We start from the raw sequence: 26,991 nt of genomic DNA, 5'->3' as shown, positions 1-26,991 counted from the left end.
AACCACGAGGACTAGAAACTTGGTTTTCTAAAAAGAACGTGAGTGGAGGTTCTATGAGTCGCATGACTTCAGGGGTTGAGGCTTTAAGGGAAAAAACAAAAACCCAAGGAGGTGGCAACACTAGTTACTCACCCAACAAGTAATTTACTTGGCCCAGGTGAAGGGAAGTTAGCCGGGCTACTATCAGAGGTGGGAACAGGCAATATATGTTCACTTGAAAGAAGACACAAGGGGAGGGGCGTTCTTGAAACTTACAAGGGGTCTGCACGTACCGATTAGAGACTGGACGGTAGGCAGCTCATCAAGGTCTTCCAGAAGCTCATGCAGAGGGTCCTTGTGATCGGGCGAAATGGAGTCCTGATGTTCTAGTAACAGCTACATCACCAGAGGGAGACCATGAGCGAGGTGGAGAGCACAAAAGGAATAAGATTAAAAACCATATTCCAGACAAGCGCCCACCATGATATAAACCAATAGTACAGTCCAGCCTTGTCTGGAATACGGCACGTGCACCGGTCGCCCCACGTCCAAAAGGAGATTGCAGAATTAGAGCGCGGTTCTGAAAAGAGCAGGCTGAGACGCCTCGGCACCGTCCCGCTGCGGTGAGATGGCGGTAACTGGCAGGAGCAGGGCACGCAGCCACTGCCTCGCTGAGCCCACGGGCAGGAGCAGAGCTGACCCGACCCGGGCGGGGGGAAGGGGCAAATGGGTTTGTTTTCTGACCCCACCCCAGCACTTGTCGCAGGTACTGGTTGGGTTGCCGGGTCCAAGGTTTGAGTCCTTTATGGTGACAGGCACCAGGGTGAGCCCTCCTTCCCCTCCCGACCGCGGCAGAGGCAGAATCCTTTCCAGACCCCTTCACCTTGTGGGTGTTAATGATCTCCGCCGCCGTGATATAGACGACCGGCTTGGCCACAGCTACCATCTCCGAGTACTCATCCACATTAAACCTTTCTTCCGGCTCAGGGACGGAACAGGCAGCACAGATGAACTTCCTATGGGGAAATGGGGGGGGGGGGAACGTATCCCTTCCGTGACTGCTGAATCCAGTCCAGGATTTAGGGCAAGTAGGGAACAGGCTGGGGAACCAGAGAGAACCACAGGGCCTGCCTCTCAGTAGAGAGAACGCCACATCACAGCCCGGGCCTCTGTCTTCTGTATCCTCAGGGGGGGTAAAGCAGGAATGATACTGTAGGAAATTTCAATGCACTGCTTTATTGATCCCGTGACGGGAAGCAACAGCCACCGAGTACGCAGCCACTTGCCCAAAGCGACCCGGTTTTTCATATTTTCCTGTGGCCCAGGTCGCACTTCGAGACCTGATCCTGGGCTAGCCGGATCCCAGGCTGGTGAGTGCGGCGTTCCTGGCTGCAGGCTGTGCACCCCTCATGCTGTACGGCCCATTTGGCTGGGGACTTACACAGGGGATGTCTACATTGCAATCAAAGGTGCGAGTGCAGCACGTGTAGACGTACCCGAGCTCGCGTGGCTCTCGCTAGCTCAAGTAAAAATAGCAGTGAACCCTGGGTAGCCGTTGTACAGGTCCGCCCGGGGTACACAGCAGATTAGCTTTGCTTTGCTTCTGTTGTTCCTCGCGCTAGCTCCGGACTGTCGACACGTCCTCTGATTGCAGTACAGTACACCCTGGGCACGACGCCCGTCACAATGACAGACGCCCGCCGGGGTGCGCAAACCCGACGTGCGCAAATCCGCACGTACGGAAAAAGTTCGGTAAGCTAGAGAGGGGAGGGGTTTTTTTGCGTAATGGTCGGGTAGACGTTTCCGACTTGCGCAAAATTCGAGTTAGACAAGGCGTATCGGAGCGGAATGCTTGCTTAAGTCGGGGAGGGTCTGTACAAGTCTTGGGCTAAGCAAACCTGGTTCCTGGATCGCTTGAGCCCACTGCTGCCCCAGGGCCAGAGGAGCTCCTGCTGCTGGACTCGAGGTATCAGCCACCGTCATCCCCCCCGACACCTCCCGGCAGGTCTCTTTCCCTAGAACCGACCCCTGGCTATAACGAACAAATGGTTTGGATCCCCAGGGGTTCGTTATAGCCAGGGTGTACTGTACCAACTTACTGCCTACATGCTCCGTCCTGTGGGTTTTTGTGATGCATTAGCTAGCGGCATGTGCTTTTGGGCACCCAAACAGGCTAGAACTCACCAAGCAACTAGGTGTGAAAGGCAGCAGCGCCGTTGCGTTACCATGTCCTGCATCACCCTCTCCTGCCCCTTTAAGAACACACAGTTCCCACTTCTAGTGCCGTCTTCCCTCAGTCCCCCACTGGAGTCATGGAATGGAGGGTGCTGATTGAGCACCTCATGGGATTGGGCCCCTTCCAGCAAATCCTAGAGACGTGACACTCTTTGGGGGAGGGACGGTCATTTCGTTCTGTGTCTGTGGGGCATCGGTGCGGGGCTTGTTCAGGACTGAGCCCCCTAAGTGACACTGCAATACAAGTAGTAAATCAACCCCGACGACCCTGGTCAATTTCGGGCCTCGGCCTGGGACCGGAGCTCTGTGCTGCTCCCTGTACAGACCGACCCTCTGCCACTTCTCTTCTGCTTCGCAAGCTACCGCATTAGCCAAGTCCATCAGCTGTCCGAGAACAAGGTGGAGAAGCAAACACATGCATTCTTCTAAGTGCCTAAAAGGTTTTGAATTACGGACTAATTTATTCACGGAGGCCGAGGGGAGTGCCAGGAATGCGGTTTAATCATTGCACATTCGTTTTTACTCTGATCTGCTTATTGAATCCTGAGGTACCAAAGGGGCACATGCTAATTACTCTCAACTGTTGCCAAATGCTGGAAACGACAGAGGACTGGGGAGGAGAAGGGGCGGTGGGAGAGTTGCACAGAGTTTTGACTACCTTCAGGGACAGTTTAAACTGGACAGCAAAGAGGAGGCATCATTGCAATGGGATCTCGCACGGTATGTATGTGTATTAATTTAGAGCTGAACTGGGATCAGACCAAGGCCTTGTCTACACTAGGAACGCTTTGCTGCTTTCATTGTACCGGGCTATTTAAAGTGATACAACCCCACCTAGTATGGATACAGTTACCAGTAGAAAGGAGCATAGACTGGATAGTCATGCAGGTTTGGGGAGCGAACATAAGTTATGCTGATCTAAGTACAGTAGAACCTCAGAGTTACGAACCCCCAAGTTACAGACCAGTCAACCACACACCGTATTTGGTATTGAAAGGGTCCAATCAGGCAACAGCGGAGACCCCAAAAAAGAAAATACAGTACAGCATTGTGCTAAATGTAAACTACTAAAAAAATAAAGGGAATGCAGCATTTTTCCTCTGCCTAGTAACGTTTCAAAGCTGTATTAAGTCAATGTTTAGTTGTGAACTTTTGAAAGAACAACCATCACATTTTTTTCCAAGTTACAAACATTCCCGAGGTGTTCGTAACCCTGAGGTTCTACTGTACAGGCATTCTGGTATAACAGAGTCCACACTATGGTTTTTACTGGTGTAGCTAGATCTGTTATATATATATATATATATATATATATATATATATATATATATATATATATATATCTCACTCCCTTAATTCCTATTAATTACTTGTATTGTCAAAGTGCCTTGAGGCCTGAGCCACAGACCACGACCCCACGGTGCTCCCTGCTGTAAAAACACAGAACAAAGGGACAGTTCTGGCCAGTTAATTGTAGATCCTCTCTTCCACTCATGTCCCTAGCTAAGAAGGCGGCTGCTCTCAAAACTCAATTAAGCTTTGCTGTTACCCCAGCTTTGCAGCAGCACTAGCAAAAGGAAGCCTGACCTTGTGGTTGAGACCTTAGCTTAGAATTTAAGAGACCTGGATTCTGTTCCCAGCGCCGCCACTGACTCCCTGCAGGAGACTTGGCAAGTCGCCTTCTCTCTCTGGACCTCAGTTTCCCCATTTGCGAAAGAGGGATGAATAACAACTCATGTCGGCCTTGTTTGTTTCAATTAAACTCTTTAGGGGATCGGAGCAGTCTCACTACATGTATGTACCGCACCTAGCGCAATGGGACCATGGCTACAACTGCCACCGCATGGCACCAACCTGAATTTAGAGTGGGTTTCTTCCAGGTACTGGTTCACCACCCGCAGATGGCCGTTTTCCCCCTCGAACATCTTATTGGCCGCCGCGTGCTGCAGGATCTTGGCAATGGAGCCCAGGTTGCGCCGGTGCTCCGGGTGCAGGGCCACGCCGGCAGAGATATCAACGATATCGAAGCCGTCCGGAGCCACCACGGCCGGGTTCATGAAACGGTAATAGAGCAGGTTCCCGACAATCTAGGGTGCAGGGAGCAGAGAAAGGGAAATATTACTACGAGTGATGCCTTGCTCTTATGCGGCTCTAGCCTGGTCTGGATGCTGCCTAAACGTTTGTTCCAGGCTATAACACATTGGTAGTTTCCTGTACAGCTTTGCAGTACGGGGCCTATGAAACACAGTTCAGGAGTTCTGATTGCAACCCACGGGGGGCAGCAGTGCACATACACTAGCCAGCTCATTACACTAGGATTATCCCTCTTACACAGATGGGGAAATGGAGACACAGAGCAGGCATGTGACTTGCCCAAGGCCACATGGTATAACTGGAATCCAGATCCCCTAAGCCACACTGCCTCTCTGACGGGATGCCAGGGGGAGGGCAGGACGGCTATCCAACGCCTCTCTAGCCTTGATGTTTAGAGGCAGCCAGCTGCAGAGACCTTGCTGCTGTCACCTTGGCCAGCTATCTACGTCCTCTACTCACCTTGCAGATCTCCTCCTCGCCGGCGTCTGGGAATTTCTCAGCCAGGGACGTCTTTAGGACTTTGGCCACGTAGCGCATCCCGTAGCTAAAAGAAATCAGAGAAGAGGATCATCACGTGGGCAGAGGTCAACCAGCGGGCTTAGATTCACATGTGCTAAGGCCAGAGCCTGTTAACAATCATCTAGTCTGGCCTCCGACACAACCTCTCCCAGTGCTTCTTGAATCCAGCCCAGGACAGCAGATCTATGGGAAAGCTATCCAGTCTTGAGATGCTGGGAGAAATCCACCGCATCCCTAGACCAGTTGTTCTAATGGCCAATTACCCTCCCCATTAAAAATCTGCTCCTTATTCACTGTAAGCGCGTTGGTGTCTTTGTTCTGAGTTTGTGCAGCACCTAGCACTGTGGGGTCCTTGGCCGTGACTGGGGCGCCCCAGCACTGCAACAAAAACAGTGACTTGGTACAAGTGATGTCTCCACTGCCAACAAAACCCAAGCCAAGCCCGGCGCTCCCTGGGCCAGACCTTGCCTAAAGGACAGTGTAAGCTCTTTAGGGGCGTCTTCCTGCATGTCAGGCCAGCCTGTGGTGCCATATGCCACCCGGCGAGCCTCTCCGAGAGCTCTCAAAGCCCTCTGCTATCTCTTAGGTAATCTCCATGGCACCACCCTCTTGCGTATGGAGGTGCAGAGTATTACCCAAAGTATTATCCCCATTTTACAGGGGGGAAACTGAGGCACAACTTGCCCAAGGTCAGGCAAGGAGGAAGCTCAAGTCTCTCCAACTCCCAGTCCCACATTTTAACCGCTAGATCCCACTCCTCCTCTGAAGGAAATGCTCCCCCTCCATTACCGGGATGTGAACTGCAGAAAGAGCTGCCGCACTCCAGGAATTTGGCATTAATTAATTAAACTAGCACGAAGAGTCCTGCTTGACCCCTTTCCTCTGCAGGTCTGAGCGCTCCATGGAGGAAGGTCAGGACTGGCTTTACATATGGGGAAACTGAGGCACGGAGCAGAGCCATGACTCGCTCCAGGTCATACAGCAAGTCCGGGGCTGGGAGTAAACCTCTAGCTCGCGGCCCAGTACCCTCTCCAGTAGGCCACGCTGCCTCACCGGCTATAACAGACAGGCCCGGGGCTACCTACGGAATTTTGTCCACGGAAGAGGTGATGGCAGAGAGGAACTTGTCCGTCACTGCCAGGAGGTTGCGGATGGAGATGTCCAGCCGACGCTGAACCTCGGGGTGGCTCAGGGCCTGCTCGGGGCTAACATCATATGGGAGCTTGCTGTGGATAGAAGAAAGACACCCTTAAGCGTCAGCACAGGGCAAGCCAACGTGGCCTCTGTGGCGAGGCTGGGCGTGGGCCGGGCCTGACCTCTTCTGTCCGCTCTGAGACTCCAGCTGGTTGATCCAGGCCTTGTAGATGTCCACGGGGTTGGTGCGGATGCTGAGGGTTCTGTCCTGCAGAACCTCCTGCACGGGGCTGCCCAGGATCTGACGCAAGGCGTTCTGCCCGCGGGCATTCCGGTAAAAGCTCACCACCAGCCGGATCACGGTGGGGTTCCCCGTTAGGATGTCACGGAGCTGGTCGACTTTGGACCTGGACGGTGGGGGTGAGAAAGGACAAAACTCTGATCTGGGCTCAGAGCTGCAGCCAGCACAAACAAATAGCCACTGAAGACAAGCAGCGCAGTTATGGTGCCTTCGGGATCTGCCAAGCTGTGGAATCAGCCTACCTCCTGCGTGTCTAGATTAGTCCAAGGAGGGTGTCCATGCCCCTCAGAGACTTTGGTGCTCAGACGCTAAAGGCCCGGCCGCACTAAACCCTACAGCATGTGTAGACACACCTGAGCCAACTTGGGCACCAAGAGCGGCGAAGCCACGGCCGCACGGGCTCGCTGCCTGAGCGCACGCCCGAGGTCTCAGGCCGGCTTATGCAGCCGTCCTGCTGTGGATGCCCAAGCGACGTAGATTAAAGCCAGCTCGGGTCTGTCTACACATGGTGCAATCACACACCTGATTGCAGGCCAGCCATCCCCTGAGGGGGATAAGCGCCAAAACCTAGTCAATAGGAGTTTGGACAGGACCTAGCCCTACATCCTTGCACGGACAGCTAGGGAGCGTTCTGTTGACTCCTAGGCATCCACGTGTCTCAGAGGGATCTAGGAATACCAGAGGCATCTGAGATGGTTTCATCTGAATGCAGGGAAGAGACAGACTGCCAGCTCCTTAAGACAGACAGGCATTCAAGCCCTGGTATCAGGGCAGTCCTGGTCTTGGCCTCCCTAGCCGATGGTATGTGCCCGTAGCACTTACCTGATCTCCTCCTGCAGGGCGGTTTTGAAGAGCTGAAGGAGCAGGTAGGCCTCTCTGGGGTTGGACGCGTAGTTGTAGAGCGTGAAGACCACCGATTCCATGAACTTGGTCGACTTGTTCTGGGGCATCTGGAAAATCAGCTTAGCCAGGTACACAGGGTGGGTCTGCGGACAGAGGAGAGGCGTTAAAGAGGAGGGTTATCCTGGGGTCCGAGGGCTGGAACAGTCAGCGTGCTCTGGCGAATACAGCCCTGGACTGGGAGTCAGGAGACCTGGGTTCTCTTTGCAGCTCTGCTGGGTGACCTCGGGCAAGTCACTTCCCCTCTCCATGCCCTCCCATCCTTTGTCTTGCTTGATTAGACAAAGCTCTTTGGAACAGGGACTGTCTCTTGCTATGTTCACATGCAGGCCTAGAACAATGGGGCCCTGATCGGTTATGGCCTCTAGGTGCTACCGTAATACTAGATAACAAATTGACACCCATCGCAGGAAAACTAATGAGCAGATCCCAGTGTCGCAGCCCGCTGGGGTGCACGCCCGCATCCCTGCACTGGCTGGGGCAGGTGACAAAGCATCCGGTGATGGTAACTCAGAGGTGGCGCTTCCTTTTAAGGAGGGAGCTGGTCCAGACAGAGAAGGGGAGAGGAAGGCGCTGGGGAGGGAATCTGCAGAGCGTAGGGCCAGAAGGGACTATTGGATCAAGAGCCCCAGGTGCCAGCAGTGCCCAGGCCCCGGCAACGGCGGGGAATCGATTTGGGGAACCGCACCCCACTTCTGCGTCAGCGAGAAGACGACATTTGCAGCAGCCGCTGCCTCAGCCGGGTGTGGCTTTAGGAAAGGCCGAGGCAGCAGAATCCCGGCCGGGCAGGGTTTCCATTCGATCGGACGCCGACCTGTTGGTAACCCCATGCCCGAAGACGGGGTTGTGCGCGGACTCCCTGAGCCCACATGCAGTCCCTCCAGGGAAACCGAGGCAGCAGGCACGTGACCAGATGGGTGGGGCGGGGGGGGGATGCAGACTGTTCCCGCCCCCCCCAAACCCAGCAGCCAGCTCACCTGCAGCAGGTAGAAGAGGTGCTGATAGGCCTCCAGCTTCTGACGCTTCTCCTTGCTGAGCGACTTGAGCCCCTTGTGTTTGTCGATGGCCATCAGGTCGGACAGTTGCTCTTTGTTCTTCTTCGTCAGCTTCTTGCAGTGGGAAACCACCTCCTGTCGTGGGGCAGGCGAGCAGATAAGGGGGAGGGAGGCAAGAGCGCCTAAGTGATTTAGGAGCATCCGCCCCATTGACACCAAGTGATTTGGGAGCACGGGTCTCATTGGACTTGCAATGGGAATTGTGCTCCTAAATCCTCTGGGAAAATGCCACCCCTTCGGGCCTTGGGATTCACGCAGCTTTGCCGTTTACACACCACGGGGAAATTCATCCCCCATCAAACCACACCCACCAGCTCCACATGCACGGCGGAGGCCTGGCTCGCTCTGCATGCAGTTGGCAGGCTCCCTGTTCCCCAACAGGCCTCGGGCAAGTCAGCAAGGTGCTGCCGACCTCAACAGCAGGCAGCGTGACTTAGTGCGTAGCGCCGGACCGGTAGTCCGGACACCGGGGTCTATTCCCAGCTCTGCCGCTGGCCTGCTGGGTGAGTCACTGCCCTGTGCCTCAGTTTCCCCACTGGTAAAAAGAAGGGATGGTGATATTGACCCGCTTTGAGGCACATGGATGAAAAGCCCCACAAAATAAAAATAAATACGCAACTCTTATACATTGACCCAGCTCATCGGGGGCTGGATCCGAAGCCCCCTGAAATCAGGGGAAAGATTCCCGCTAACTTGCGTGGATTCTGGATTAAGCCCTGTGACAGATATGGCAATAACCTGGACAAATGTCATCGCATTAAGTTACGTCTAATTCAGGTTAGGTAGCGTTGTAGGGCAGGGATCACATGCAATTCCATGGAGGAGGGGAAACCCCAGCCCTCCAGGGACAGGGGTGGGCGGTGTGATTAGGCAAAGTCCCTCAGGTTGTAACAGCTCCCAAGAGGTGCCCCCGGCCGGAGAGGCTGGCATATACTGGTTCACACTGGGTTCTCTAGAGAACCAACCAAGAAAACCCCTGAGTTTGAACAGACTCAGGGCCTGCTTTCAGATCCAGCAAACAGATGGGCCCTTCTGTCCAAGGGAGGGTGGGGGGGCAGTCCTTCCTGGGAAGGGTTGGAAGGACTTGGCTGATTCATGGGGCAGGGGAGGTGGGCTTCTTCTTTGCTACCAGCTGTTATGAACTTGTGACTGTAGAAAATCCCCTGGCTGGGGTTTGAAGGACTGACCGCCAACCAGAGCTGTTAATGGACCTCGGTTGATCTCTGGTCAGCTTGTTAGCGCACATGTAGGTTTCATTGTTTTTAAATCTGTGTTTTCTCAGTCATGCTTTCACCTGAAGAATAAATCTGCTTGCTTAGAAAGGGCTGGGTGGTCACTTACACCTCCGGGGGAAAAGCAAAGCAGGCCTGCTTAAGCAGTCTGACTTGCTAGGGAACTCCCAGTATAATCAGGGCGCTGGGCAGCGTAGATACCCTGGTCAGGAGAGAGAGGGATGCGGATCTCCACCTGAGAGGGGACAACTGGCGAGCTGGGTGCCCTTGGTAGATTACAGAGCGGGAACACAGGTGCACTTGCCCTGAACCGAGATAAGCCCGAAGGGCCAAACTCAGTTCTGGCACAAGCAGGCATAGCTCCATGTCTACACCTGGGCTGGATTTGGGAGGAGGTTTTCCAGAGGCACAGACAAGCACATAAAAGGAGCCTAGGGGATTAAGGAACCCCAGCTTTAGTCCAGTCCAGGGGAGCGACGCCAGAATCACACTGGTGTAACGGAGAGCAGAGCCTGGCCCCTGAATGGGAAAGTAGGGTTCGTGGAGGAAAAGCCATGGGACAGCTGAACTACCCCCCCCCCACACACACACACCGCCCGATGACCCCCTGACCTGCAGTGTGATCCTGTTCTTAACCAGAAGCCCGATCTTGATGTCCATAAGGTTGAGGTCGCTCTCCAGCTGCTGGTTGGAGCGGATCCTCTTCACCACCTCCTCCCGCAGCTTCAGCAGCTCCGACTCCTCCCAGAAGTCGTGCTGGCTCTGCTCCAGCAGGTGGGCGAAGCGCCGGACGATGCTCAGTGGCGGGTCCCTGGCGTGGACTGGCAGGGGACAGAGGGAACTCTCCCTTGAATGCGGTTAAATGGCTACTGAGGGCTTGTCATGCTCAGGGCCAGCATAAAGGGGCCTTAAAAAGTGGGTGGAAATGGGAACCAGGGCCTCCCCGGCTGGCATGGAGCTAGTGCAAGGGCTCTACGCCTGCTCCCAGCACAGGCATGGATAGGGGGTGAAGCCAGAGCATGCTGCTATGTGGCTATCTGTTGATTCCAAGCTCCCTTAGGAGAAACAGCCTGAAGTTAGAGCAGCCTCAGGGCTGCTCCACTTTACACCAGGGCTGGCCTGGTCTCTGCAGTCCCTGTAGTCTGGTGCTGTGCAAAGGGGGCTTCAGCCCATACCCGAAGTGTAGGAATGGTAATGAGAAGGCAACATCCTTGCGATTAATTAAAGCCACATCTGTATTAAATAAAACCTAGACAGGCAGGCACTTACCCAACATTCTGTAATCCCCACGGGCCTTGTTAGCTCTCACAAAAGCCTGGATTTTAATTACAGCATTAATCTGCCAAGACAAACAAAGGGGAAGAGGGATGTTTCCTACAGCGTCCCCGTGGCAGGCAGCAAATGTAAAGAGAGAAAAAATATATATACCAGCCATGCAACTAGCAAACTGATTAGCTGGGGTGTCAGGCAGAGGGAGCGTACTCAACGGGATCCTTCTAGACAGTGAACTCCTAGCCAGATGCCTGAGAAAATGGTCTGAGCATGGGGCAGGGAGTCAGGACTCCTGGGTTCTAGTCTTCGATGTGAGGCTGTGTGCTTTGAGCAAGTCATTGACCCGCCCTCTGCCTCAATTTCCCCTTCATCTGTGAAGTGGGTTTACTCTCTTCCTGGTTCACAGGGGATTTGCGAGGGTTTATATGTTAGCAGAGTGCTGAGGGTAAAAATTCCAAAAGCATCTAAGTCAACAGGACTTAGGAGCCAATCATTTAGATGCTTTTGAAAATTTTACCCTGGGTCTTACCGGCTGTTGCTTTCTTCAGGAGCCGCTACATTTGGCAACAGGCTAAATGAACTCCAGACACTCAGCTTCTTAATTTTCGCAGGCAACAGACTTCCCTACCCCACACCCCTTTACCCCAAACTTTCAAAAGGGATTAGCAACCTTGGGTGCCACACCTGAGAGGTCTTAAAGGGGTCTGATTTACAGAGGGAGAGTGCTCGGTGTGATGTTCACACACACAGAAGTTAGATTAAAAACCTAAATCCTTTTGCTAGAAGGTTGCAACGTCACAACTTTATGTCTTAGAATTCAGAATGATAAACACACAAGAACCCAAAAACAGAGAGAGAGAAAACAGACTGCTCCCTATGTCAGCGAGGCACCACTCACCCCACCTTGCTTTAAACTGGGACTTTACCAGCTCTTCTGATCAAACACTTCCTCAAGAACCCCCTAGTCTGTGAGCAGGGCCAGGAATGAAGGAACCACATAACCAAACACACACATGTGGCTTGCCATTCCGACACCATCCTCAAAACAACACACTCAGTCCTGTCTGAAAATCAGCCTTCTTGAGGTGGCTCTCATCCGGCACCCAGGCTCACTAGACACTGACAAATGTGGGCCTTTGGACCTGGACACATCCCCACCCCTTCCTCTTCATCAGATTCTTTTCCTGCAGATTTCAACCTAAGGGCAAATTCTAGCCCCCCCACCTAGAAACACAAAGCTCCTCCCTCATCCCCAGGTCCCATGCTGGAACGCCACACAGTTATTTAGCTGTTTCACTTTCAGAGGGCTCCTCTTTGCTCCAGCACAAGATACAAGAGGATTTGAGTGTCTCCCTCAGGCAGAGGAAGAAGAGGGCCTAAGGACTCTCGGGGTACGTTTACACTTCGAGCTGGGGATGTAACACACTCGCGCCAGCTCTCAGCAAGCTCGCTTGCTAAAAATAGCACGTAGCCATGGTAGCATGGGCGAGGCGTCCTGAGTACATACCTAGCACGCGCTCGGGGTGACTGGCCCATAAGCTAAGCATGCTAGCTCAATGACATCTCCTTGAGCTGGGGATCACCCCCCCCCGCGCCAAGTGTGGACGTACCCTTAGTCTATTTGCAAGAGGCTCTTTTCAGAGCCTCTGGGGTTATATTTTCACTTGCCCTCACGGATCAGCCACTCACGTTCTTCCTGAAGTAGCGCAGCCGTTCCCGGTACCTTTTACGAGCTCGCCACATCCTCACATATGCCTGGATCTGAGAGGAGGGAACAGAAGAGGAGAGACGGATTTGGCCATTTTAACTGGACACGGGAAGCCTTGGAGGGTATTCTCTGAGACAACGATTGGATCCATTTCACTTAGGCTCCCTTAGTCCATCTACACAGCACTAGGGGGCGCTGGGCTCACCCGGGTGTCTTTTCTGATCACAGATAACGCCAAGATTCTTGACCACTGTAGCGCTATCTGCAAGAATTTTGGGTGTCACCCACCTGGGGTCAACATCCAGTTTGGGAAGCCATGTCCTGCCTCCCTAAAACTCCCCCTGCAACTAGATGCAGTGACTTAGGACAGAAGTGAACAATGTATTCTTGTTGCTGTCAAACAGCGGCTACATTCCACCCAGAGGTGGCTGCATCTCCACAGGGATTCCCATATCTAGACGGGGAAAATAGCTGCAAATAGGATGTTGTTGCTACTAGAAAACAGAGGAGCAGGGTGTGTGTGTGTGGGGGGGGTGGGTTACAGAAGCAGACAAGGCTCCAGTACCTTTATCACAGCATCTCTGGTTTTTTGCAAGTACCGTAATCTTTGCAGGTAAGCGCTGCGCTGTCTGTAGCCTCTCCAGCATGACTGGATACCCCAAGAGGAAAAAAAAAATATATCACACACAAATCAACTACAGCGTGACATTTCTGGGGTGACCCAAGGCACCAGCTTCCAGTCTGGGAAGGCCTGGTCTGTACCCACAGGAGGAAATCCTCACACCTCCAAGCTGCCCTCGGGAGAGCACAGAATACTCCCAACAACCCCTACTCCTCAGCTCATCCTGCCTCGGTTAGTCTTCAACAGAGCCTACGAAACCAGGGTCGGCACCCCCTCCCAAAACCCAGGCTGCAAGCCCCCAAAGAGAGAGGCGGCTATGGAAAAAATACAGGCCTTCAACTGTCACCATTGCACTGCTGAACGTGGAACACACGTTCCACCCTTCCCCCTCCCCGGGTGTGTCTTCTCAGGTGGCAAGCTCTTTGAGGTAGGGACTGGTGATCACCCTGTACAGCACCTAGCGCACAGGTCCCCCGTTCTTGTCCGGTCCTGATGCCCTACCATAATAGACAGGATGAATAATAAAGGTGTTCTCCTCTCTGTAAATAAGGGGTAATACGGGAAATGGTCAGGATGCCTGTACAACACCCTGAAGACCCAGCGCTATATAAATGATGTCGTGCATGTCAGCGTGTGATCGGCTTGGCAGTCTGGCAGCGCTCCTCACTTGAATTTTGATAACAGCGGGTAACTGCTCCCGCAACAGGTGTCTGCGGGCCACGAATTCCTGGCGGACCAGGTAGCCCCTCATGCGGGCCTGCAGCCTCACGACGAATCCAGCGTTGGATTCCCAGAGGCGTTCCTGGTCGTGGGCCGTGGTCACTTCCGTGATCGTCGACTGCAGAGATAGGAGAGAGACAGATCAGTTCAGGAAGACTTTGTATGCGTCAGACGCACGTACACCATCCACCAATGAGAAGGGAACACCCCCAGCTGGGTCAGCAGCTGGGGTTGAACCCAGGCCATCTGGACCTAAAAAGCACGATCCGCTGCTGTTTTGAGCTGAAGGACCAGATCCAATCAGCTCAAAGGCAGAGACAGACTCATAAGCTTCTTACTCAGTTCAGCCAATAGAGGGAGACAGAAGCACACTTTGCCAGTGTGTTACATCCTAAAGTATGTACAGACGCTCCCCGACTTACGCAAAACTCGAATTTTGCATGTCGAATTTTGCATAAATCGGGTTTGCGTAACTCGGGGGCATCTGTATGCTAGCAGGATTCAGTGACAGGATTGGATAATCCTACGGCTGGAGAGTGCATAAAAATATCCCTTGGCTTTTGGAAGCACTAGAAACCCGCATGCTTCAGGGCATGAGAATCTCTAACGGGGTCAGGAGGAAACATCTCCCATGGGCAGGTTATCCTGTAACAGCGGGATTCTTGCGCCTTCCTCTGAAGCAGCTGGTACCGCTGCTGGAGATAGGTCACTGGGCTAGATGGACCCCAGGTCTCATCCAGTCTGGCAACTCCCATGAGCCGGATGTTTAAGAGTTGGGATTGTTGCTTCCAGTGATATGACCCAATCTCTCTTGCAAGCCTCTGGGCAGAACAAGAGGGCTGGAGAACGAATGGCTTTGTTATTAACATCTCTGAAGTGCTCCGGCATGTCCCAGTGGGATAACGGGCTAGAACCATGGATGCAGCCAGAGCATTTAACACACAGCCCGTTAGCCTGGACGCCTCGCGGATCAACATCCAGGGCCCGGCAGCAGCAAGCCAGACTCTTTGGCACTACTCCAGACACGAGGGCTTTGATCACAGCCCCTCACCTGGATTTCCTCCCGGCTGAGGTGGGTGGAGTTCAGGACAGAGTCACGCGGCCGCTCCCAGCTGCCTTCGAAGCTCTGCAGGCTGAAGTAATACACGCTGCCATCTTTCAACTGGTGTCTGACCCAGTGGCGTTTGGCGTTCCCTGAGCGTTGCCGTTGGGACAGGATTAGGGGAAGGAGAGCGTTAATAGAGCTCCACACACATACACGAACAAGGCAAGAGGAGAGGCAGCCGCAGGGTTAAACCGATCCCAGCAGCAAAGTGGATTTCGGCGGCCTCCGATCAGGTTTTGAAACCAAGGCTCAGCTGAGGGAACATTTAGGCAGCTCTCTATAGCCCTGTCCCCAGCTTCAGAGTTCGGCTTTCCACTCCCTGCTCTCCCCACATACATCCAGAGCAAGAGACCTTCTCTCTCGCATCAGATGCCCTTCCTATAGCAACTATCTGCCAGCCCCCTCTCTGCTTTTGACATCTGGCTTGTGCTATTTCTCCCCTCGCGGTCACCCATCCTCCTCCTCCTCAAGTGGGAACTGAGGCACAGAGAGACTCGCCCAGAGTCCGTGGCAAAGCTGGGTCTCCCAAATCCCAGGCTAGGGCCCCAACCACTAGGCCATCCCCCACGTTCAGCCTCCCCTGGCTGACGTCCCCACAACTGGCCATACTGGGGCAGCCCAATGGTCCAGCTAGCCCAGGACAGCAGCTGGTACCAGAGCGTCAGGGGGGAGCGTACAAACCAGGGCAGCTAGCAAGACCACCCAGTCTTCCCCTCTTGGCTTCTGGCAGTCAGAGCTTTAGGGTCGGCCACGTCTTTCCTGTGGAGTGCGTGGAAATGGGGCGTTATGGCTCTGGACTGCGGTAGCCCCTCGGGGTCCCAGTCACGGACCAGGGCCCGCGGCGCTAGGCGCTGCACGGACACAGAATGCTCCCTGCCCCAAAGAGCTATGGATGTTCGAGGCGAACCAACGCCAGCAGCTGGCGACTCAGCCCCGCCCCCGCCGTTTTCAGGGTCAGAGGAGTCAGGAGCCTTTTACCTGCTTGTCTCTTGGTAGCCAGGAGGGTGGCGAGCTGGGCCTGGTAGGCCCCTGCACATTCTGCCACGACGCCGCGCAGGGAGACGTCCGGGTTACACAGCACGCGTGCCGTCTGAGCCGGCTTCCCTTCTTTTATGGCCTGGTTGATGGCAGCAATGCCTAGAGCCACTATGGGAAGAGACGGGGAAGGAAGGGGTTAGAAAAGGAAGAGGGTGCATTCATCCACACACCCCACAGCGAGCCCAGCTTGGTCCAGGCCTGCCTGGAAGCAGGTCACCACGGCCAGTGGTCTCCAAGCTTCCAACAGCCGAGTTCCTGCTGCATCGGCAGCCCAGTCCACCTTTCCAACAGCCATTCCCAGTGAGTAGTTGGCAGCCGGTTGCATGAAGCTTTGGAGAAGGAGATTAACCCTTTACGCCCCTGGGGAATGTGGATTCCAGATGGTACAGAGAACAGGTTCCTAGGGGCTGCTCCAAGTCAGATGGCAATCGGAGGATCAGGGGAGAAGCAAGACGTCTCGGAAGGATCGCCACTGGCACAGCGTTCAGTGGCGTTCACTGCCGCAGGTTATGGGTCAGCATCCCAGAACCCCCGAGCCTAGCTCATCTCGCAGGGCCTACCCTGATCCCTTAAGACCTCGGCGGAGAGTATCTCGCTAGCCCTGGAGATTCAGGGAGGGTGGAAAGACCAGCATCACCGGGCTCGAGAGTCTCTCCCCGTCCTGCATTTCTTGGCACGCAGGGGAGTAACGAAAGAGCGCCGGGCTTCAGCGCCAGCTTGAACCTGCTCCAAGTTAGCGTCCGAGCCCTTACGTCTCCTGGCTGCCTCCGTGTCCTGATTGGCCTTGGAAACCCCTTGTTGGATCTCCTCCCACCAGAGAGCTGCTCCATCATCTCCGGTCACCTAGGAGACAGGAGGCACAAAGGGATGAGCCGGGGAATCTTTACAAACCGCACGCAGAGGCAGTGCTTCCGTCACGGAGATGCAGCCACCTCTGGGGAAGGGGCGGCTGGCAAAAACAGCATTTAACGGAGTGGGAGGAATTTGGCTTCAAGGCCCCAGGGCTCTTGTGGAAAATGCAATGGGACCTTTTGGAACCAGGTGGAGCAAGACGCAGGCAAGAGCCTGGAGACAAAAAGGCAGAAATTCCCCATGTGGCCCTGTGACTTTGGGCTTCTAACCCAGGGCCAAAGGCCACTGCCAGGAATGTGAATCCTTAACCCAGCCTTGGAATGACAGTTCTCCCCCGTCCCGCACATCTATCCAGCTGGATCGTTTTCTGCCACACGCTGGTTTTAACGTGTCCCAAGCAACAGCCCTTCCACCCCTTCCCTAGCCAGCTGGTCTCGGCAACGCAACACCGACAGTCTTACCTGGGCTTTCTGCCTTAGCGCAGCGGTCAGGACATGGTGGTAACGCCTCGCTCCCGGGAGAGTCACGGCAGAGAACCCGGCAGAGGGCAGCAGCAGAGCAGTGAGCGTCTTCTCCGGGTCGTCCTGCGCCAGCGCCTCGTTGATCAGTCTGATGGCGAGGATCTCTGCGCCAGGAAAAACAAAGACAGCCGGTGATTCCGAGCTCACTACAGCTCACGGAGCCCCAACGCTCAGGGATAAAAGCCACTTACTGTCGTTTTCGTCTTGCACCGCCGAGTTGGCGCTGTTCACGCAGGCCTGGATGTCGTTCCAGCTCAGGAACGCAACCCCGGCTTTCCCAGACCGGTGCTTCAGTTTCAACAAGTCGTCAAAATAGCTGAAAGGGGAAAGACAGAGCCAGTGCTTAGCACGGGACTGAAAGGTCCCACATCCAAGGGTCTGAAAAACGCCGTCAGAAAACGTCAAAACGCCCCGCCGCAGGAGGCAGTCTCTTGGTTTCCAAAATGGGGAAACTGAGGCACAGAGCAGTGAAGGTCACGCGTTGAGCCAATAACATAGCTAAGAATGGAACCCAGCAGTTCCGACTCTTAGTCCCGGCTTTGGCCACCCAGACCATCCCCCCTCCTGCCACAGGCAGGAATAGAACCCAGGAGTCCTGACTTCCATACACAAATTCACCCCTAACTCTCTTAGCATAAGACCAACATTGTTTTCTCCTCCAGCAACAGATCCCTCTCTTGCCACCTGACCTTCAGGAAGCTGGGTACAAGTGGTGGCTCCTGGGAAGATCTGCAGCCAGCCCCAGATGACATCTGGTAACAGAACCAGGTTCCAGACAGAGTTTAACCATTCAGGTCGTGAGTTCCTGCAGGTCCTGTTTCACAGCCTCAGAAATCTCCCCACCCAGCTCGACCCACCTCACAACCGTCAGGGGCCTGGCTCTGCCATTTTTAAATGCCACAAAGCCTTTTAACTCATTCACGGCCAATTCACTCCACTGGAATCGGTACACGGGGCATCATTCCCACTCAGATCCACCCAATTACCGCTGCGCGTTTGCATCCTCGATGTCAGATAGGCCCAGGGCAGGGCTGACCAGGCTACTCCAGAATCCATAGACGTCCCCAGCTTCCAGCGCCCGGTCGATCAGCGCCACGGCCGAGAGCATCTCCACTGCAACGTAGAGTTCCTCCTGCCCCAACTCACCCTGCAGAAACGGGGAGGGGACGGGCACACACAACAATGATCCTTTTCTGCCCCCCAATCCCTACAGTTCCCAACACGAATCCATTTACAGTGGGGGAAACTGAGGCACAGAGAGACTTGTCCCATGCTGTCTGTGGCAGAGATTGAAGCCAGATCTCCGGTCGAGGGCTTTCAGCACTAGGCCAATGAGCTGTAGCGATTCCCCTGCAGGGACTGCAGTCTGGGAAGTGCATGCTTGTGAAGGTGGCCCCCAGGACAGCAGCAAAGAGCCGACTGTCTGACAGCCTCTGTCACCTCTCCTCTTTCCCCCGCCCCCAGAGACGCTGCCCTCTCCTCACCTGCGGATGGTGTTGCTGTAGCAGGGCCAGCTCGTGCTGGTACAGCTGGGCGGCGAAGGGAAATGCCTCGGGGAGCTGGGCCTCGGGGCTCATCAATTCTCGCACCGTCTCCGTCGCCTCCCCCCGGCGGATCGAAGCGTTGATGCGGCTCACGGCCTGCCTCACTGCGCGCCAGCGGGACAAACGAGGCAAATTAACCGGGGGGCGAAACTCGGGGCTGGTCTTAAGGCAGCGCTCAAACCAAGCTCACGCCGCTTGAGCGGGAGCGGCCATGCTGCAAAAAACTAACCCTCCGGCGGCACGGAGCGACTGCCTCCCTGCTGCGTGTCCAGCTCCAGCTTCACCCCACCCCGGCAGCTGGAGGTTACAGCCCCGCTGCGTGTCCGGACGGGAGCCGGGTTAGGGGGAGCACTGCTGCCAGCCCGCCAGCGAAGACACAGGTCTCCTGGAGCCCCGGCTCTGGGCTACGGAGGAATTGCCCTGCCCAGTTCCGTTCAGCGGCAATAATCGCGGGGTGTTGAATTTGGGACGACGGGGGCATGGGAGGGCGGAGATCTGGGGCCCAGGCAGGCCCGGGCTGCCTGAATTCTGCTTATTGCGCGGGGCTTTGCAACCCAGACACTCTTCCGTACCACGTGCATTTTGAGCAGCTCGCCTGCTGCACAGGGGACTCGGGGCAGGCGTGATGCGCTCTGCCCAGGCACGGGACTGGCCCTAGCAACTCTTTGCTGCCTTGGCAACAGGGCGGCATTGCAAGGCAGGGGCAGGATAGGTCCATTGGGCCAGGCAAAGTCCCCCGTAAGCAGGGACACAAGTTAGGGATGGCCCAAGCCCCAGGAGCTCCCAGAGGTGATGCAAGCGACCTTCCTTCTACCTACCAACTGGCGCATGCCCCATCCCTATAGCAGCCAGATGCCAAGCACGATGTGCAGACCCTCTCCGGCTGGGGCACTAATGCGTTAACATTTCCAAGACAGGAGCGGGAGCAAATGCAGCAAGTGAACGGAGACAGGGAGTCCCTGCGGGGCAGGCGTCTCTCGACGATTCATTGGCTTCTCTGGCGAGGTGGCCAGCAAAGGTACCAGTTACAGGGGGTTTGTGGCGAGGGTCACTAGGAACTGGAGCAAGCCCCAGATGCATCAGGCAGAGGCCGAGAAGCCTGGATCTGGCCTCAGATTCACAGCGACCCTGGCTACCCCCAGCTCGGTACCAGTCCCCTTCGCTGCATGGGGGACTTGCCAGGACTTACTGGCATGTTCCTGATCTCCCTTCTCATTGGCTGCGTAGATCCCCGCCTGCACCTCCTGCTGCTCCAGCAGGTCCACGTAGCCCAGCTCCTGCAAGGAGGAAAGCAGCAGGAGGTTGCACACAAGGGGGACCGGCCCAGCCAGCCTACTCCCCTCCCAGGGCCACGCCTGCCATCCCTCCGCGGGAAGTCGCTCACATGCAGACCGGCTGCAGGGCTTCCTGAATGTCCATGTGTTACAGGAAACCTTTAGAGCATGGGGCTTTCACTTGATCCAGACCCGCCCCAGCACAGGGTGTCTGGACTGCTAGGGCTCGAGCCCACAGCACCACTTGGTTCCTAGCCCTGCAATTTTCCTCCCAGCTCCGGTATGCAGGCTACTTCCCCTGCTGGGCCTTACCAGTGCTTTCTGCTCCCGATCTGTACTCAGCTGATCCAAGTACCAGGCTGCGTTCTCCCGCTGCACACCGCGCAGGGCCAGGACGGGATCCTGCAGGGCCCGGCACAAGGCTGGAGGGTCCTGCCTCTCCAGAGCATCGTCCACGTATTCCAGAGCTCCGTGCACTAGAAGAGAGGCACGGAGACACCGCTAGAGAGCCACTAGCCTGGGGCGCTTGGTATCACGGAGCCCTGGAGTCAGCGTCCTTTGGCGAGGGAGGATTTAAAAGGCCTGGGGGTCGGCTCAGGCAGAGCACGGGATTAGACTCCACTTACTGCGCTGGCTGGCTTGGAACGTCAGCTGTCCCGTGGCTGGACCTTTGTCGAGGAGCCCGTTTTGAAAGGGCGGGTTGATATTTGTGCAATATGCTAGCTACATCCTGTCCCCTTATAGCAGATGGCTCACCGAGAACAGCCTGCTACTGCTGCCAGCTGATGGAGCGACTCTCTGCCCCCTACTGATGACCCACGAGCTTTGATTTTTCTAGCATACCCGCAACGCAAGTGACAAAGCGCTCTTGTCAGTAGAGCTCAGAGCTCTTCGCCAAGGAGGTCAGTATCTTGATCTTCATTGTACAAAGGGGGAAACTGAGGCACAGAGGGGGACATGCCTTCTCCAAGGTCACCCAGCAGGGTGGTGGCAGAGGAGAGAATAGAACCCAGGTCTAAGGCATCCCAATCTAGTGCGCTAACCACTAGGCCACCATCCACTCAAGGTGGCGCTCCATTGACCTCTACTGATGACTAGGCCAACGTGAGCCTGCCCCAACTTCAGCCAACAGAACTACTCACGTATTAGAGGCTTGGGCTTCAAAAATCCAGAGGTCTGGGGTTCGATCCCCGCTACCAGCCACCCACCCAGGGGCAATGCATTAGGGCTTGTCGACACATGAAAGACGATCCGGAATAAGGCTATCAATTTAAAGTGGATTAGCTATTCCTGATTAATCCACTTCCAAAACGGAGTTCAACTAATTCACAATAAAGGCACTCATCCTGGAATAGGAGCGTCTCCACCCCTGTGTAGACAAGCTCTTATAAGGAGTTTACCCAGGTTACCTGCTTCAGGGATTCCCTTTGTGCCAGGGGAAGTCAGTGAAGGAACCATGTCCTGAAATGAAACCCTTTGCCCCCTAATGGGGAGGGAGAGATTCCCCGCCTAGTGCTCCGAGCCAGGACTCTGAAAACAACCGGAGCAGAGGCCATGCCCCCACTGAAGAACCCAGCCTGGGTCTCACGTGAAACAAAGCCTTTTGGGAGAGCTAGTTAGTGTTGGGCAGATCTACCCCGCCAAGGGGACGTGCTCAATAAGCAGCGTATTTACTCCAGCAGCTCGGGGGGGGGAGGGAGGTTGTTTTGCTCACCGTTGACTTTGTTGATGTTCCCTTGTATTTCAACCTGAGTCAGACATCGGTCGTAAATATCCTCGCTTTCTGGGCTCTCCTGCAGGTACTGAGAAGAGGGAGAAGCCACCCACCATTGCACATCTTGGCCTAGATGCGCACCCCTTTTCTGCAACTGCACCCCCATATCCACCAGCTCCGCCCACCCAGCGTTCCTCCTGTGGCCAGCTCAGCCAGCTTTAGGCCAGCCCTCCTGGAGGATCTGGCCCACTTCCTTTCCTGGCTGCAGAGAAACCCGCCCTGCTTGATCCATTTCGAAGATGACTCAAGCCCTGAATTTTAGGTGTCAAGGCGCATCCCCCCCGATCATGATGCACATCACAACGCAGTGGTCCACATATAAGATAAGAGCCTACCGCTACCACCAGGTAACGGAGCTTCTCCTTTCACCGAGGGCTCTGCCCTTACCTGGTTCCTGGCATTGCCAGCTTTCTCCATCTTCACCTGGTACAGCATCTCCTGGTAGACGGCGGCGAGGTTCTCTCGCAAGTGGAGCAGCATGGCGCTGGGATTGTGCAGGGCCGCCATGGTCTGCTCCACCCCCCCCCTCTCCACAGCTTCGTTGATGGCGAGGACAGCGGCGTGGACTAGACCAGACGCAGCAAGAAAGAGACAGAGACAGAAGAGCATCGTGTGGTCAGAGGCTGGAGCGAGAGGATTTGAGTCTTTCCATTTATCTGCGGCCCGGAGCTACACAGGGACACAGCGTTGCAACTCCTGGCTTTCAGGGGGCTTGAAAAAAAACACAGTCACCAGAATCCACAAACCCTGGGTGAGATGGTTGCTCTCTATACAATGCAGGGGGAGAGAGGGGCACCTGGGACCGGGATCCACAAAAACCAGCACGCTAGGCAGGGAGCTAATGGGAGATGCCGACGGGTCCCACCTCTCTCCCGGACTGGAGGCAAGGTTGTGATCCACAGGCGGGATCCACTCTTCTGGAGTCGGGGGGTCTAAGCAGCATGCACCTAACTCTCCCTTGACAACCATTTGCCCTGTGGTTTGGGCTGAGTCGGACCTAGACCGACCCATAAAGAAGCCAAATGCATTCAGGGGTTACAGAGCTGGATTAAGCCAAAAGACCCCAGGGAGGGACTCAGACGAGCGCCGCTGCAGGAAAACCAACCCAGGGAGTAAAATCACCTGCCGCTTCATCCACGGAGAGCTCGCTGGCGAGAATCCCGCCGATCTTGCTGAAGGCTGGCATCTGGAGGCCGTATTTCTCCAGCTCCCGCTTCATGTTGTTAATTTCCTCCTCTGGAACAGAGCAAGCCCAGTCAGCGAATACACGGCCGTTTGGGCCAGGGCCGGCACCAGACTCTTTCTGACATGTCTATGTACCGTGAGGATGGCAAGCAGAGGCCCCAAGCAGGAACGGGCCCCGGGGATGCCAGGCACTGTACAGAGACTTAACCCCCACCCTAACCGGCAGGTGATGTCAATGGACATCAGCCAATTTAATCCGCACCAGGAGCCCCCTATGCAGTGCCACAGGCTTCCCTGGAGCTGTACATGTGCACAGGGATCCGGTGCAGAATCAGGGCCATACGGTAAAGAGACATCCAGTGACCCAAAAGGGAAAAGCTAACGGAGCCAGCAGCAGCATGTGCGTCTGTCTCTTTTGTCAACGGCGCTGAATTGGGTACATACAGGGAGCCAGTCTCCCAAATGAGAGTGTGGGGTCCAGTGGGCAGGACACCTCGATTTTATTCCCACCTTTGCCACGGATCTACCCTGTGACCTTGGGCAAGTCACTTCCCCCTCCCTGGGCTTCTATTTTCGCTCCCACCCTTTGTCCATCATGTCTATTTAGACAGTTCAGGGCAGGAACGGTCTCTTAACATGTGTACGTACAGCACCTGGCACAATGGGCCACTGATCTCCTTAGTTAGCTACAGAGATAGAAAATTGACTTTTTTTGTATCTCAGCTTAAACAAAGCTCCTTATAAATAAAAAGCCTGCGGAAGCATCCCGTCCGCAGAACCATTCCAGAGATACAAGCAGTAAACACAGATCAGCTCGAGTCAACAAGGAAACCCCCAGGAACTAGCCCCGATTTGTCCTTTACCATCCCATACCTGTAAAGTTCACTTTCCCGTATAAATCCTGGATCTGCGGAGCCAGCCCCAGCTTAAACAAGTATAAACTGAAAATTTAAAACAAACACACTTCATGGATGAATTGAACAATTCAGTTTTTTCCTGACACACGGTAACACACACACGCTAAAGGGTTTTTTAATCCATACAGTAGATGGCACAGTAAGCTCCGTGGTCTGGTCATTAGAACACAGAACTGGGAAATCAAAGTTCTACAATGCCAGCTCTGTGACTGGTTCACTGTAGGACCTCAGGCAAGTCACAGCCCTTCCCCGTGCCTCAGTTTCCCAATCTGTAAAACAGGGACGATACCCCTTTGTAAAGCACAGACACCAGCACTCTGTGACCCAGACTGGCTGTCTGCTGCCTTCCAGAGAGACTGAGGTGGTTGCTTTGACCTTGGAAAATAAAATAAACTGGACCCCATCTCTCCCCCCCTCTGCCAGTCACATGTGTTCAATCAGAACCCCCCTTGGCTTAAAAGGGTGGGGGACGCTATCAGGGTGTTCTCCCCTCGGCTTTGGGATCACCCCACCCCTCTGCTCTGAAACAGCCCAGACCCAATGGCTTTAGGGGCATGGGGCACATGGCGTGTGAGCGCACACACACACACACACACACCCATGCCCCATATTTTGCATGGATTATATTTATAACATTTTGTCATGGCATTTAGAGTCTGTGGCACCTAGAGTAAGTGGCTGGATTGTCAGAGGCACCGAACTCCCCACCCCATGGCAGCCAATGGGAGCTGCAGTGAAACACCTTTGGGGAACAATCTGGGGGGGGGGGGGAAAAAAAAGGCCAGGGAGCCTAAGCATAGAATTGGATACCTAAATCCAGTCACACAGATCCCACAGAGACACACACATGCCCTCACTTGACACGCATGGGAGTCGTCTATCAGACATGGAGTTAAACACGTGCATGGGAGTTTAAGGATCGGGACCCAAATCTGAGAATTACTGGCCTCAGGAGATAAACATAAAACAGCCACCAGAGGGTGCAAGTATCATTGATTAAAATCTACAGGCAAAAAACTCCTCAGTTCCTACAACTAGGACCCTACCAAATTAGTGGCCATGAAAAACACGTCACAGATCATGAAATCTGGTCTTGTGTGTGCTTTTACCCTATACTACACAGATTTCACCAGGGAGACCAACGTTTCTCAAATGGGGGGTTCTGACCCATAAGGGAGTTGCAGGGGGGGTTGCAAGGTTATTTTAGGGGAACCGCGGTATTGCCATGTTTACTTCTGCACTGCCTTCAGAGCTGGGCTCCCGGCCAGCAGCCGCCCCTCTCCTGCTGCCCAGCTCTGAAGGCAGCACCGCCACCCGCAGCGGCCCAGAAGTAAGGGTAGCAGTACCGGAAACTGTCCCCCCCACACACAATAACCTGGCAACCCCCCTTTCCAACAACTCCTTTTTGGGTCAGGACCCCTACAATTAGAATACCATGAAATTTCAAATTTAAATAGCTGAAATCATGAAATTGACAATTTTTAAAATCCTGTGACCATGAAATTGACCAAAATGGACCGTGAATTTGGTAGGGCCCTAGCTATAATCCCAGAGAGACGCAACGCTTTAACACGTTACATCCTGGATTTCTCACTTACCTCAGAGCATGAATGCAATAGACCACCCGGGGCATGTTCTTCTTGTCGTAGATGTCCGTTGTCTCCGGGTGAAAGATCTGTTGGCAATACAGACAGCACCCATGTAAGTGCCAATTAGCTTTAACTGTTTGGCAGCACAGGGGCTAGGCATGGGCTGGAGACTCAAAAGACCTGGGTTTGATTCCCCGTTGTGCCCTGACCTACTGGGTAACCTTGACCTGCCTCTCAGTTTCCCCACCTGTAAAATGGGGACAGTGATGCCGATCTCCTTTGTAAAGTGCTTTGAAGACCTGAAGCGGAGAAGCATTAGGGATTATCATTACAGTCTTTGCTGACACGGAGGGCCAATGCTGATCCATGTTGGGAGCTGCTTCTACATGGTCCCATGGGGAGAACACGATTCAACAGACAACGCTGTCGAGCGTCTGGCAGGATTGTACAACCGTCTAGTCTTCTACTATTAATGCAGCAACCCCTTAACGCCCCCTCCTTCCACTCTCGAGTCACTGTAACTCACAGATGGAGAAGGGATCGCTCATGCAGACCTGACTGCGCCCTAGAAAGTTTTACGCCCCTGTTGTGCAGGAGACAAAGGAAGGTTCCTTCACATTCACAGGGTATCAAATGAAGATTTTATTAGCCTGACCAGCTGCCGTTGACTCCACAAGGTGTGGATGATACACCTGGCTGGGTGAAGTCACTCGAGTGGCTCCCGCTTACACGAAAGGGCTCTGCGTTTTTATCAAAGCAGAGAGCGCGTCTCATCTTTCCCGTGCTCTTCTTTTGGCCCGGACATGCTGATGCTAATACATTACCGTAGGAAGCCCCAGGCGGGTCATGGCCTCGCGCCAGTGGTTGATATTATCAGTGTGTCGAAAATGAAGTCCAGTTGCCTGGAAAAAGGAGAGATTAACCAGGGATTAGAACAACTCTTCCCTTTTGGGTGCGTGATGCCACTGTTGCCCACTAGGGGGTTTCTTGCGCCTTTCTCTGGTGACGCTGGTCCTGGACACTGAACCAGATGCACCGGCTACATCTGAAGAAGTGAGGTTCTTACCCATGAAAGCTTATGCTCCCAATACTTCTGTTAGTCTTAAAGGTGCCACAGGACCCTCTGTTGCTTTTTACAGCTACATCTAGTTCTTCCAAACCCATTTAAGCCAGCACAGGCCATGAACGATGCAGCAGTGACCCTGACGGACAGTCAGCTCTGCACTGACGGGGTCTGGAGCGAGCTCTGTCAGGAGCATCAGATCATGCCCCCAAAAAATCCATCCGTCCATCTTCAACACAGGATGCAACGCCAGTTTCACCCATAGCAAAGAAATGGCTCGTGTGCCAAATGAGAGCCACAGGGGAATCTGACAGATCTTGCAGCACACACCAATATCATCACCTAGAATTTAAAGGAT

The 26,991-nt window shown here is 54.4% G+C and overlaps 1 protein-coding gene across 1 annotated transcript in view; it reads right to left on the bottom strand.

Annotated features, from left to right (window-relative positions):
- IQGAP3 (IQ motif containing GTPase activating protein 3) overlaps nt 1-26,991 on the bottom strand; it is a 45,466-nt gene that overhangs the window by 12,471 nt on the left and 6,004 nt on the right. The window contains exons 4-31 of the mRNA XM_065573563.1: nt 26,395-26,472; nt 25,580-25,656; nt 23,938-24,005; nt 23,002-23,115; nt 22,267-22,445; nt 21,820-21,907; nt 20,418-20,581; nt 20,021-20,108; nt 18,772-18,935; nt 18,274-18,434; nt 17,479-17,603; nt 17,228-17,391; nt 16,667-16,757; nt 15,855-16,022; nt 14,823-14,965; nt 13,719-13,889; nt 12,995-13,078; nt 12,411-12,482; nt 10,719-10,788; nt 10,062-10,270; nt 8,140-8,292; nt 7,085-7,248; nt 6,144-6,368; nt 5,913-6,053; nt 4,768-4,852; nt 4,069-4,301; nt 863-995; nt 273-375 (exon numbers count right to left, since the gene is read on the bottom strand). Coding sequence (XP_065429635.1) covers nt 273-375; nt 863-995; nt 4,069-4,301; nt 4,768-4,852; nt 5,913-6,053; nt 6,144-6,368; nt 7,085-7,248; nt 8,140-8,292; nt 10,062-10,270; nt 10,719-10,788; nt 12,411-12,482; nt 12,995-13,078; nt 13,719-13,889; nt 14,823-14,965; nt 15,855-16,022; nt 16,667-16,757; nt 17,228-17,391; nt 17,479-17,603; nt 18,274-18,434; nt 18,772-18,935; nt 20,021-20,108; nt 20,418-20,581; nt 21,820-21,907; nt 22,267-22,445; nt 23,002-23,115; nt 23,938-24,005; nt 25,580-25,656; nt 26,395-26,472 — 3,715 coding nt within the window. The remainder of the gene's footprint in view (nt 1-272; nt 376-862; nt 996-4,068; nt 4,302-4,767; nt 4,853-5,912; nt 6,054-6,143; nt 6,369-7,084; nt 7,249-8,139; nt 8,293-10,061; nt 10,271-10,718; nt 10,789-12,410; nt 12,483-12,994; nt 13,079-13,718; nt 13,890-14,822; nt 14,966-15,854; nt 16,023-16,666; nt 16,758-17,227; nt 17,392-17,478; nt 17,604-18,273; nt 18,435-18,771; nt 18,936-20,020; nt 20,109-20,417; nt 20,582-21,819; nt 21,908-22,266; nt 22,446-23,001; nt 23,116-23,937; nt 24,006-25,579; nt 25,657-26,394; nt 26,473-26,991) is intronic.

This window comes from Chrysemys picta, chromosome 20 (genome assembly GCF_011386835.1).
Source record: "Chrysemys picta bellii isolate R12L10 chromosome 20, ASM1138683v2, whole genome shotgun sequence".
NCBI lineage: Eukaryota > Metazoa > Chordata > Testudines > Emydidae > Chrysemys > Chrysemys picta.
This window is presented reverse-complemented; position numbering and strand designations above follow the sequence as displayed.